Here is a 14698-nt window from a genome sequence, read left to right as displayed (position 1 = left end):
ATGGAGGGAATAAATTTATTTTATTTAAGATTCAAAAGTTTGCCCCGTATAAGGGGTTTATTAAGAGTAGTTGTTCTCCTTAGAAGTCCCACTGAATGTATGATTGTTAGACATAAGTTATTATTTATATGTTATTAATGTAAATTAAATTGTGTGTACAAGTTTTTTAAATAATATATTGTAATTGTTTATTGGTCTTTCGGCTTTTTATTACAAAACATTTAATTAAATAAAATAAATAAATGCTCTGAATTGTTAGTCAAAAGTCGTACACAAATATTGCAGCAATTTAATTTTCAAGTTATGTGTTGAGATTGACAAATTTTTCAATCAAGTAAATTATAGTCACGATTGCAGTGTTTCCCATAAACGTATTTAAAACACTATGAAAACAACTACGTATCCTATGTAAATGGATGTTATCAGTGCCAGAATAAACCTCCATTCCATATAGAAAAACGGACAGAAATAAAGCATTAGCATGTTTGTATTTTATGTGGAATGGTAAAAAATTGTTGACATTGTACAATCTCCTGAGGCAAAAATTAACTTTTGTGCAAATGTTCGTAATATGGGATGAACATTTCAGATTACAATCAATATCAAAGCCAAGACAAGTTACAGACTGCGAAGAAGTAATTGATTTCACACTTTTGAAAATAATTAACTTTGTTTTATCAACATTGATATTAATACAGTTACGTGAAGCCCAACTGCAAATTCGACCAATATCACTATCAAGAGCAGAAATGCAACCATTTATGTCAAGACATGGACTAGACATAAACAACCCGAAATCGTCCGCATATATATTCAAAGAAGAATGCTAAACACATTCACAAACATCATTAATATATAACATAAAAAGGAATGGACCTAAAATTGAGCCATGTGGGACACCTGACGAAATATCGCAATCACAAGAAGTAATTAATATATAATTTTTTGAGAGCGGTTGGATTGCAAGAAGGTAGAGAAAAATTAAAAAGATTAAATTGCTTGGAGCGGAGAATGCAGTGATTGATGGAATCAAAAGCTTTACAAAGGTCTAAAATGCCTAATATACTAGGAAACTTTTTATCAAGCGAGCGACGAATGTCATCAGTTAGTCGAAGCATTAATGAGGTTGTGCTGTGATGTTTTCTAAAACCGAATTGACAGACATTAACCAAAGAAAATTTATCCAGGTGTTCCCAAATTTGGTTTTTGAGCAAAACCAAATGGAATCAAAAGCTTTACAAAGGTCTAAAATGCCTAATATACTAGGAGACTTTTTATCAAGCGAGCGACGAATGTCATCAGTTAGTCGAAGCATTAATGAGGTTGTGCTGTGATGTTTTCTAAAGCCGAATTGACAGACATTAACCAAAGAAAATTTATCCAGGTGTTCCCAAATTTGGTTTTTGAGCAAAACTTCGAGAACCTTTGACAGATTAAGATTGGGCAAAAATCGGCACAGTTTAATCCAGTAGCGCTTTTTCAGTAAAGGATGCACTTTGGCTACCTTCCAAGCCGAAATGTAAATAGTTGTAATAATCGTGTTAAAATGATGTAAAAAATGATGTTACAAATAAGGAAACAAGCTTAAGGAAACGTAACGGAATTTGATCGAAGTCTATAGCATTGAAATGTACTAGTTGAAATAATCGTGTTAATAAGGTGTAAAAATGATGTTGCAAATAAGGTAACACAAGCTTAAGGAAAAGTAACGGAATTTTATCGAAGCCTATTACATTGGACTTAACCCTATATATTGCACTAGTGAGCTCGAAATTGAACATATTAGAACGAGGCATAATCATAGAAGTGTTATTAGAAATAGTAATATAAACACCGTTATTGAAGGTAAAAAAATATTTAAGTGATCTAAATTTATATCACAGTTATTGCTATCACAGTGTGTCGCTCCACAATCGGAAATCCTAGACCACAAAGTACGAGGATTATCAATACCACTAAATATACGTTTACCAAATTGACGTTTGGCTTGTCGAACAACATTACAAGCAATATATTATATTTCTTATACACATGTTTATTGTAATCTGTAGAATTCTCAATAAAGGCACTAAAAACTAAGTCCCTATTTCTGATAGCAGAAAGAACTTCTGGCCGACTGAACCATCGATTTGAATTGGTTCTAATTAAACTAGTTTTTGAGGTACATGAGTTTCAAAAAGATGTTGCAAAGAGCTATTCAAATAATATGGGAAATAAATCCCACAAAATTTTATGCATGTCGTCATGGTACAATTATACAAGGTAACTGCAAAACTACAACAAACACAATTCAACATCAAAATTGTTATTGTATGTAACACTAGTGTCAGTTTTATGTGTCAAAAATGTAAACAAAACGAATGAAATGTCAGTAAATTTGATTTATTTTCAAAATATAATATTTTTGAATTTTCAGAATAAAATTGAAAACCGTGAATGAAAATCTTGCAAATTTATCAGCCTTATTCTGGATGTCAATTCCATGTGAATTCACTCGCTCTTTCCCTTCGCCTTATTCTGAACAACATCTTTGTGTGAATTTTTTCGCATTCTCGCTTTCGCCTTATTCTGAATGAAGTTCGAAAGCGAAAAAATCCGCTTTGGGGAAAAATTAGGTATTCTGGATTACAGGGAGTAGGAGAATGAGATGAAATTTTGTGCGATTTTTTTCGCTAATAAATTCAAAGTGAGTTGACTACAAAAACATAAGTAATAAATATTTTTATGAAAAATATTAACACAATAGTTATTCTATGACGATTTAGAATATTATAAATGATAGTAAGCAAATATTTATCTGGAAAACAGCAAATAAAATGCATTTGGAAATCCTATTGATAATGATACATGCTGAACCAAATATTGCCAAGGTAATAATGAATATTTAAGTCGAGTTTGATGCATTTTGGAGGCGAAAAACAGACATTTTGGGTGAGGATCTGTATCTCAGGAAAAAAAAAATATAGAAAAACCAAATTTGCATAATGAACCGCTTAACAGTGAAAAACTTAAATAAAAATTATGAAACAAAAAAAAAAAAAAAATACAAAAAATATTTTTTTTTTTCAAAATTATCGTTTGTATTATTTGAAGGAAGAAATAAAGGAGTAGGAGCATAACAGGCCACTTTAAGAATTTGGAGAGATAAAATGTCGAAATTAAATAAAAAGGCACACAATTATGTGCCTGTGTTTTTCCCATCATAAAAAAATGTTCTTTTATTTGTAATCTATTGTAGTTGTTGTACCAAAATGCATCAAAACAATGAACAGCTGTTTCACATGTCATATTGTAGGTTGCCATATTTTCAAACTTTTATTAATTTTCTTTTAATTACAAAGCATTTATAAAGCGGATTCTTGATATTTCACATTTATATTGTTATAAAGTTTAAACCACAATAACAAGTAAAAATTTTTAATTAAATAATCAATAAATAAACAGCCTTATTCTGGATGTCAATTCCACGTGAATTTACTCGCTCTACCCCTTCGTCTTATTCTGAACAACATTTTTGTGTGAATTTTTTCGCATTCTCGCTTTCGCCTTATTCTGAATGAAGTTCGAAAGCGAAAAAATCAGCTTTGGGAAAAAATTAGGTATTCTGGATTACAGTGAGTAGGAGAATGAGATGAAATTTTGTGCGAATTTTTTCGCTAATAAATTCAAAGTGAGTTGACTACAAAAACATAAGTAATAAATATTTTTATGAAAAATATTAACACAATACTTATTCTATGACGATTTAGAATATTATAAATGATAGTAAGCAAATATTTATCTGGAAAACAGCAAATAAAATGCCTTTGGAAATCCTATTGATAATGATGCATGCTGAACCAAGTATTGCCAAGGAATGTATAAAGGTAATAATGAATATTTAAGTCGAGTTTGATGCATTTTGGAGGCGAAAACAGACATTTTGGGAGAGGATCTGTATCTCAAGAAAAAAATTATAGAAAACCCAAATTTGCCTAATGAGCCGCTTAACAGTGAAAAACTTAAATAAAAATTATGAAAAAAAAAAATACAAAAAATATTTTTTTTTTTTTCAAAATTATCGTTTGCATTATTTGAAGGAAGAAATAAAGGAGTAGGAGCATAACAGGCCACTTTAAGAATTTGGAGAGATAAAATATCGACATTAAATAAAAAGGCACACAATTATGTGCCTGTGTTTTTCCCATCATAAAAAAATGTTCTTTTATTTGTAGTCTATTGTAGTTGTTGTACCAAAATGCATCAAAACAATGAACAGCTGTTTCACATGTCATATTGTAGGTTGCCATATTTTCAAACTTTAATTAATTTTCTTTTAATTACAAGGCATTTATAAAGCGGATTCTTGATATTTCACATTTATATTGTTATAAAGTTTAAACCACAATAACAAGTAACAATTTTTAATAAAATAATCAATAAATAAAATATTGAAAAATATTACACAATTAAATTACAATGAGGTAACACACATTACAACTTAAATTACAATATGGCAACACACATTACAACTTAAATTATAATATGGCAACACGAATCTTTTTTTCAACCACCATTTTCGAAAACTCGAATCCGCATCTCGCATTTTTTGCGTCTCCCTATTCATTCAGAATAAGGCGAGAATGTGAAAGCGAAAATTTTTGTATGTGCGAGATATCTCCCAGCGAATATCCAGAATAAGGCTGAAAATATTGAAAAATATTACACAATTAAATTACAATGGGGCAACACACATTACAACTTAAATTACAAAATGGCAACACACATTGCAACTTAAATTACAATATGGCGACACGAATCTTTTTTTCAACCACCATTTTCGAAAACTCGAATCCGCATCTCGCATTTTTTGCGTCTCCCTATTCATTCAGAATAAGGCGAGAATGTGAAAGCGAAAATTTTTGTATATGCGAGATATCTCCCAGCGAATATCCAGAATAATGCCATGTACAGACGAGCGTTGTTCGCTCTCTCATTCGTTGTTCGACCCTTAATTATGAAGTAATTACTCAGTTCCCCATACAAAATTGTCTGAGCGAACACCGACTTTTGTACGTTGTTCAATTCGAATCACTCTCTGAATAACCATGAAATTTGTCCCATCCCTAACAATTGAGAGTATTTATCGAAAATAAATTAATTTTGACAGTTTGAAAATATTTATGAAATTTTCAAACTTTTTCAGTAAAATTGAAAATCATGAATGAAAAGTAAAAAATTGTATAGTTTTTATATATGCAACAGGATGTAAATTTTGTTTTCTACATAATGCAATATGCATTTCTTTTCCCTTGGTCCTAATTAGCGTACAAAACAAGAAACAAATGTGGGGCAACTCAAAGAAAAAATTCTCCAAATTTGTATATGTGACAGTATCTGACATTTGAATTGAGAAAATATAAAAATGTATTAAAAACAACAACATTTTCAGAAAAAATGGAAAACATGAATGAAAAGTAAATAGATATGGGTTCATACTATATTCAGGAGAAAGAGAATTATTTTTTCTATTTAGATCCCTATGTAATTCACTAAAATATGTTATACTTTTGGTGTAAAACAAGAAACAAAAAGTTTAAAATTAAAAACTCTGATGACATGAATTATGAATAGTGTTGTATGAACGGGTTAATTCATGTACGTAATTCTGAGAGCGAACTACGTTGTTCGGTTGACCGTCAGAACATGGCATAAGGCTGTATAATTCTATCGCTTCCAGATCTTTCCCTATTGAGTAATTGCCACATGTAGGGTAACTCACACAAAAACAATAAAAATTGCTATTTTTCATTGCAAAATAATTCCATGGCATGTGGTAGGCTTGGGTTGTCTATCAGACACAATATGATTCCCGCTCATTTTAGTGCTGCACATGGTTCTACGTCCCTGCTAGACTTTTTTTGCATTGAGCAATAGTAAGTCTGTTGTATTTTCCGGTCAGTTTATTTCCCCAGGCTTTTCTGATCATGCCATCATGGATATATCTGTGGACCAGTTTTTTGAGTTTATCGATTAAAACGTAGTAAGTTATGACGTTTTGTATGATGCTATCTTGTCTTTTGATTTTTCGCCTATATATAGTTTGAGCAATGTTGATGATCAGTGGGCGTGCTTTAGTGCTTTCCTGTCATCATAACATTCTTTGTTCCCTTTTAAAAGGAGTCGTCTGATAATACCTGGTTTTTGTCATCAGACATTAATTATTTTGTCTTAATCAGATATTTGGCGGTTTATTTGCACTAGGAGGGAATTATATTGGAAACATTTTTGCAAAGCGAGAAATAAAGCTAAACCTGTGATACTTAAAGCAAGGAGTATTGTCCATTCGTTACTTTTTGAAGGTGAACAGAGTAACAAGTCTAGGGTTTTTTCGTCGGATAAGTCTAATGACTATAATGGGAGTGTTGATGATATAATGAAAAATTTGCTGGAAACCAACTAAATAACTTGTATACTTTAGATGAATTAGTTGATGTGAATGCAAACGACAATGGTTTTTCTTTCCGCTGTATTGACGGTGCGGAACTAGAGAGTGGTTTTGCTGCTATTAAGTCCAATGTTGCTGGTTTATACGGGTTTCCCCTCAAGTTTTTAAAAATTGTCTTCCGTCCGCTTTCTGTGTATTTTCTACATCTAGTTAACATGATAATAACTACATCTTTTTTTCCTACGGCTTGGAAATTAGCTAAGATTGTTCCTGTTAAATTTAATTAAAGAGTGTTATTGGTGGGCTTCAAGAATTTCGTCAGATTTCTATTTTACCAATATGTTCTACAGTTGTTGAGCATGTGTTGAAGTCCCAGATTATTTGTTACGTGCACAACAATTGTTTGTTGAATGATGTACAATGTGGCTTCAGAATAAATAGCTTTTGCTGGGACAGACAGATACCATACGTGCTAGTTTAGGCAATAACAGGTTTTGCGTTCTCTTGTCGCTTGACTTGGAAAAGGCGTTTGATAGGGTTGATCATTCTAAGTTGATTTGTAAGTTGCAATCTTTGTATGAGTTCTCAAGAAACGCGAGTTATCTTTTGGCGTCTTATTTATCTGACAGAGAGCAGTTAGTTTGGGCTGACAATAGATGTAGTTCCATTTTACCTGTTAAAAGTCAGGGGTCGATTTTGGGCCCACTCCTTTTTATTTTATTTCTTAACGATCTTTTTTCAGAGTTAAGTTTTTTTGTGAACCATTTGCTTTTACTGATGATGTTCAGTTGTTATTCAAAGGAGATTGTCGTTTTGCATCAGTATTTCAGTCAAAGCTAGATTGTGCCATGAAGGTGTTATATGGCTGGGTAACTAGCCATATAACAGTTGGTAGTTATCGGGTATGAGTATAGATTGAATACCCGTACCCATGTCACGCCATATGTAATTGACTTCTTTGGTTGTTTTTTTCATTCGTATATTGATTCACGATTTTTAACCATTAAAAAAAAACTAAGTAGCAAAATTGGGCCACAAAGGGTTAATATCATTTCAATGTTGATGATTAGCCTTATTCGGGACATCAAGTCACCGTGAAACTATGATCAGCCTTATTCGGGACATCAAGTCACCGTGAAACTAGAACTTGCTGCGGATTTGTTATGCATTTTCACTTTCCCCTTATTCTGAATCAAGTTCGAAAGCGAAAAAACCTTCTTTGGGGAGCAATTACGTATTCTAAATGTCAGGGAGTGGGAGAATGTGATGACATTTTGTGCAAACTTTTTTTGCAAATAAATTTAAAGGGAGCTGACTACAAAAATATAAGTACATATATAATATTTTTATGAAAAATATATCTAATATATAAATGGTTGTATGCATATTTTTGACTCAAAAACAAAAAATAAAATGACATTGGATCCTCAACCAAATATTGACACGGAATGTATAATGGCAATAAGGAATATTTAAGACGTTTTTGATGCAACTTGGGGCGAAATAAAGACATTTGGTGTGAAGATCTGTTTCTCTGGAAAAAATATTAAAAATTTTGGAAAACCCACATAGGCAAATATGCCTGATGAGTCGCATACCAAAGGCAAAACGAGTCGCATAATGGTGGGTGCGTAAGTTCTATTTCTAGCTTTCCTTTTCATTGCAAAATCATACAATCATATTCGCCCTATCAGAGAAATTCTCAAATAAAAATTATGAAAGAACAATAAACAATGAAGGAAGAAATAAAGGAGGAGGAACGTCTCATAAAATAATTGGCCACTTTAAGAATATTTGGTGATAAAATATCAAAATTAAATAAAAACGCACATAATTATGCACATTATATAAATATTAGAAATGCGTGCTGTCATTAAATATTTACATAAAAAGGTTTATCGTGAAAAGAAATTCATAATGATATGGTGAATGTGTTAGTTGAAGGTGCTCCTTCACAGTAACAAATTGGGTTGCTAAATTTAAACGTGGTTGTACAAGCACTTACATTGCGTGAAATTGCTAATACCATGGGAATCTCAAATGATCGTGTCTATTTAATTTTGCATGAAGAACTATAGATGTAAAAGCTTTGTGCAAGATTTGTGCCGCATTTGTTAACAATCGATCAAAAACGGAAAAAATTAAAATTTCTCAAGTTTTTTTGATCATTTTAAGCGAAATAAAATGGATCTTAAGAGTCGTTTCATAACTGTTGATGAGGCATGGATCCACCACTATACTCCAGAGACAAAAGAACAATCCAAACAATGGACTGAAGCTGGAGGAAGTGCCCCAAAGGCAAAAAAATCAATCGGCTGGTAAGGTTATGGCAATGGTTTTTTGGGACTTCAAAGGTATTTTATGGATTGACTATCTGTAAAGGGTAAAACAATAAATTCAGAGTACTATAGCAACCTTTTGAATCAATTAAATGTACAAATTCGAGGAAAAATGTCCTGGCTTACAACACGAAAAATAATTTTTCATCGATACAACGCACCAGCGCACAAGTGTGTTTTATCACTTATAGGCTAAGAAGTTTCCGAACCGCCCTCGTAAGGACACAGGCGGCTGTATAGATGAAATGAAGTTTCTTTTTAACCTCACTAGTATTACTCGCCACTACACTAAGAGTAGTGAGACATATTTGGTAGAGTTCAATCTGATCCCAAACGTGTACAATGCACAGGGAATATCCCGTATCAATCTACAACCGGAACTGGTTGCGAAAAACTTTTCGATAATTTCTTACTCATCGTTATATCTGGTGTGTTTGCAGTTTGCAGTCTTTGTATCTAGGATTGCGCTTGATAATACGGCTGATTATTTAAATTAATATATCCATTTTAAAAACGATGAAAATTATTTTCTAACATGCCACAAGCTTTGATCGGCATATTCCGAAATCTTCGTTTTTGGGCTGCTAGAGCGTTTGTTAAAGAATCTAGAAGGTAAGTAGGCAGATAATTTAGTTCATTCTCCTCAGATATCTGAAGGAGTATCAAAAAACTAGATAAATTATTTAACATTTGATATTAGCACAAGGAATTAACAGCCTGTTTTTGTAAAATTCTAAACGAACGAATTCGAGTGACTTACGACCAAACTCCTTGGTTTTGTAAAATATGTCATTTATTTTTTTTTTGAATAAAAAAATATTTGTTTACATAAACAAAGGTTTGGTCGTTCACTCGAATTCGTTCGTTTAGAATTTTACAAAAACAGGCTGTATATTTTTTTATAGATTTGGTTTTGATAATATTTTAATATATTAACTGAAACTTGGCTCAAAACACCTTTACTAAATAAATTAAGGGTTCAAAATATCTAATATTTAGAAAACATCGTAAGTATTCTTTTTTTCATTTAAGGGGACCCCCCCATTCTCGGGGTCAAAAATGTTGTTGATATAATTCGAATCTACACTAATTAATAAATGTCCCAACAAAATTTCAAGTGAAAATCTCAAGAACTATTGAAGATATAGCCGATTTAGTGTGTCAGCATCAGGTGACGGCTGAAGGGCTTCTCAAACTTGAAACGCGTTTTTCTCTAAACATTTTTTTGTGAATGGCGGGCACGATAACTCAAAAACTAATAACCCAATCGATTTCCCTTAAATGAATTAAATTGCTACTGATATAGAATTTATTTGCATATCCATTGAATTGGGAAAATTTTTATTATTCGTCACATGGTCTTATATATTTCCCTCATCACAATTTGATGTTTATAATCAGCATATAGGTATCAGCAATATACACAAAATGGCTTCCTTCTCCAGATGCAGAAAGTTAAACGTCCTTTACATTAGAAGCAAATGTATACTTTTAGTGAAGTTAGTTTTCGATTTCGAAAAACTATCTGTGGCTCTAAATAACTACCCTAAACGTCAAAAAACTTGAATAGTCAGAGATAGATCACCAATCAAGACATGAGAGATTCATCTCATGCAACGACAGCGTAATGCTACATAAATCTTTTTACAGGGACTACAAAAAATGATAAAAAAAATAAATGTTTAAAAAGTTTCTGCTCGAGTTTTTTTTTATCAAATCACCTTGAAATACATATAATCTAATATAAAAACTCATCAAAATAAATACCAGGATATGAGGTGGTAACCCTAATGCACACATTATTTCAGACATTTTCAACCAACATCTTTTATTACGATTCCATGATAATTGTGGGAGAAATTGGAGAATGATTTCGATACATTTTTTAAAAAAGTTCCCATTTAGGAACATTGTATGAACTTCACTCCTGTCCATTCCATGTATTGAAAATCCATTTCATTAAATTTATGTTGACATATTCGTTACAACGTAGGACTCCGGTGGAATATATGACACAAAATTAAATGATTTTTAAAGTAATCCAATATACTTACGACTAAATGAACTGTCTATATTGTCAGTAACATAACGATGTTCTGGGTGAAGTTTCATACGGTTCGTGTAGATCGTGTAAAACAACGATTTTTTTGTTCCTTCCGTTCCATTAGAGAACATAAATTGCACTCCCACACAATTTTCTTTACATTCTTCAATTGTTTTCACCATTGCTTCGACATGAGAGAAGCCCTTCATTTCCAAAGGAGAACCACACTTTTCTTCCATGAATGAAATTACTTCGGCTGTGTCGGGGGAGAAGAATGTCTGATCCGCATCAAAAAAGCACCCATTTAGCTAGTGAAAGAACATATTCAGAATAATTTTCCTGTCATTTGATATTATGGGTATTACCATTGCTTCCGGTCCCGAAGGGCTATAGAAATCTGTTAAGGGCTGAATGGGTTGGTACATGAATCGAAGTAGCAGGTATTGCAATCCAAAACAGGTAACTAATATAATCCCAACAGATTTGTAATGGAATCGCAGAACCATCAGTTGTTTGTAAATGAAAAGCCACAACGTATTCATTTGGTCCATTTTGTCATAAAAATTCAGTTAATTTCTTCACATCCCCAACAATTTATTTATTTTGTTATTATTTTCTAAATCATACAAAGCCAAACCCAACCCATACAATTTTAAGCTGTCGGTATATATTTTTTCCAACGCCGCTAATTAGTTTATTTAATAAACAATGGAAATGTAAACTTAGGGTATGTTTACACCACTTATGCACAAATTGGTACTATAGGGTTGATGGTAGTATGCAATAATAAGGTGATGTATCAAAACAAAAACCTTTGTTTTTGTATCGACCTTCTGTCAAAATTTTCCTTTTAATATTTCGCATGGTTGGCAACATTGCACATCGAATTAACTAGAAATTACGCACTTTGACATTTAATCGAGACATCAGGACTAAATGGACTACCTATTTATTGTACCATGATTGATGGTTAAACCTGTATTTTCTATATTATATATTCGTCTGTCATTTTTGATTACGATCTCTCAGTTACGATATAACACACTTAAGGCTTTCTCACACGAGCCATCAATGTCATAAGTGCTGTTTGTTTTTCTCTATATACGACATTTTGTATGTATGTCAAAATTGCTTCTTTACATACATTTTTTACTTTTATGTTCACACGTGTATATGCACTTTTGTTTAATTTTATCCCTTTTATAAATTTAACTTAATTTCTCCGAGTTGTTTTTTATCAGAAATTTACTTTCATTTGCCAAACAAACAAAACAGCTGATTTGTTTAGTTTACATAAGAAAATGCATATAGAAATAGGGCGAGCCCGCAACTAAAAAATTACATATGAGTTGTGATATCGATTTAACAGATGCAATTTTGCACGACATTGATGGCTCGTGTATCAAGCCCATTACTCTCAATTTAGTACTGGTTTACACCAAACATGTTTATAGTTTTTTATATTGTGGGAACCATGATGCAATAATAAGGTGATGTATACCAACAAAAACCTTTGTTTTTGTCTCGATTATCTGTCAATTTTTTTCATATAATATTTCAAATTGTTGGTAACACTGCACATCGAATTCAAGTAGAAATTATCCACTTTGACAGTTAATCAAGACATCAGCTGCGCTAAATGGACTACCTATTCATTGTGCCATGGTGGGAACATTACATCTCTTATTCTACTCTATTAAATATTGTTAAAAGTTATTTATATGTACATACAAATATTGAGCAAAAAACAAAGCGTGTATAATTCTTAATTAGTCATTTGTAGTTTTGGCATGTTGCAATATTTATTGGCCAGATGGCTTTTTCGTGGCAATAAATAAATAAATCGTATTTCCTGTGCATATATGTCAAATACACTAAATCTACGTTTAGATTTACGAAATGCACACGATCTCAAATGTCAATTCCATGGCGTATACGTCAAATATAGTTCACTTGATTTGTGAACAGGATTAACGTGATGTATACGCTATGGAATTGACGTTTGAAATCAAGTGGATTTAGTAGTCTAGACACGCTCTAAGTCGATTACCGTAGAACAAGTTCGATGTAAATGTACTCTAAATCAGAATGAGTTCTGTATTTGTATTTCTCAAGGTGTAACTTACTTATCTGCCATGTTTAAACACAACAACTTTTTTTAATATACGATTGGCAACACTATTTTATTTTTACGCCCTTACGATTTGCGTTGCCCTCGGCAACTCTTCTTTTTCTCTTCTGACGTTTATTTTTCTTTTATTTTTCTGTTGGTTGCGTGAATTTATAGATTTCATTTATTTTGTGTATTTGTTCGGTGGTGAAAATAGTGTAAAGTGCTAGTTGTATACCGTATATCGTCATACGATGGCCAAGTTTTATAAACTGGATATAAATCGCACGGAATGGGAAATCCCTGACACCTATCAACAATTACAATCGGTTGGTAGTGGGGCATATGGACAAGTATGCAAAGGTATAATAGAGAACAACCAGATAAATCGTATGAAACTGTTGATAAGATAGTATTTTTATTTATTATATCTCCTAACTAGCCATTGTACGTGGGTCCAATATGAAAGTGGCAATCAAGAAGTTGGCCCGCCCATTCCAGTCTGCCGTACATGCAAAAAGGACATACCGTGAATTGAGACTATTGAAGCACATGGATCATGAAAATGTCATTGGTTTATTAGATGTCTTTCATCCCGGTCAACCACCAAATTCTTTAGAAAATTTTCAGCAAGTTTATTTGGTGACACATCTTATGGATGCGGACCTCAATAACATAATTCGTACTCAAAAATTGTCGGACGACCACGTACAGTTTTTGGTCTATCAAATTCTTAGAGGTCTAAAGTACATTCATAGCGCTGGAATAATACACAGAGATTTGAAGCCATCAAATATTGCTGTTAATGAGGATTGTGAATTAAGAATTCTAGATTTTGGATTGGCACGACCAGCAGAAAGCGAAATGACGGGTTATGTAGCTACTCGTTGGTATAGAGCTCCAGAAATCATGCTTAATTGGATGCACTATAACCAAACTGTTGATATTTGGTCTGTAGGTTGCATCATGGCTGAGCTGCTTACAGGACGCACGCTTTTCCCGGGTACAGACCATATACACCAATTAAATTTGATAATGGAAATTTTAGGTACTCCACCAGAAGATTTTATGCAGAAAATTTCTTCAGATAGCGCTCGCAATTATATTCGTTCGCTACCGATTATGCAGCGCCGTAATTTCCGCGACGTGTTTCGCGGAGCAAATCCTTTGGCAATAGATCTCTTGGAGAAAATGTTAGAATTAGATTCTGAGAAACGTATTACAGCAGAACAGGCTTTAGCCCATCCATATATGGAGAAATATCACGATCCTACAGATGAACAAACTTCACCATTATATGATCAAAGTTTTGAAGATATGGATTTGTCAGTTGAAAAGTGGAAAGAACTAGTATTTAATGAAGTATTGAATTTTACGCCATTGCCGGCCTTCGCTGATGTTCTAAGACAAGCTCAACAATCGCCTGGCCAAGGCCAAAGGTCACAACAATAATAAATGCACTTTTTTGCCTTTTAGAAGTAACTTCAATGTTTTCGACACGTACTTAACGTCAAGATGTTATTACTTTATATAATATTTTATATCCTTTATTTAATTAAACCCTGTAAACGTCGTTGCGCCTAATATTATTATAACATTTAATAAAGAAAAAAGGAACTCATTTGTCCCAATATGTCTTAATATTAAAACTATTAACACACATGATACGCAATTAACTTTTTGGCTTGTATCTAATATGAACATTCTAACACTACAGTGTTATTGGACGTCCGTATTACTTCGTGAGTAAGAGCGTATTCCGTTATTTATTTTCTTGA

At 32.5% G+C, this 14698-nt stretch overlaps 1 protein-coding gene across 1 annotated transcript; it reads left to right on the top strand.

Annotated features, from left to right (window-relative positions):
• The first annotated feature begins 13151 nt into the window (after window positions 1–13151).
• On the top strand, window positions 13152–14372 carry LOC133325763 (mitogen-activated protein kinase p38b). Its single transcript, XM_061534484.1, has 2 exons — window positions 13152–13283; window positions 13363–14372. The coding sequence occupies exons 1-2, from the start codon at window positions 13175–13177 to the stop codon at window positions 14370–14372; spliced, it is 1119 nt and encodes a 372-aa protein (XP_061390468.1). The 5' UTR covers window positions 13152–13174.
• The last annotated feature ends 326 nt before the right edge of the window (window positions 14373–14698 follow it).

This window comes from Musca vetustissima, unplaced genomic scaffold (genome assembly GCF_032173495.1).
Source record: "Musca vetustissima isolate MV318-11 ecotype Yass unplaced genomic scaffold, APGP_CSIRO_Mvet_v1 utg24037, whole genome shotgun sequence".
NCBI classification, from domain to species: Eukaryota; Metazoa; Arthropoda; class Insecta; order Diptera; family Muscidae; genus Musca; species Musca vetustissima.
The sequence above is the reverse complement of the archived record's forward strand: the minus strand, read 5'-3'. Positions and strand labels throughout refer to the sequence as shown.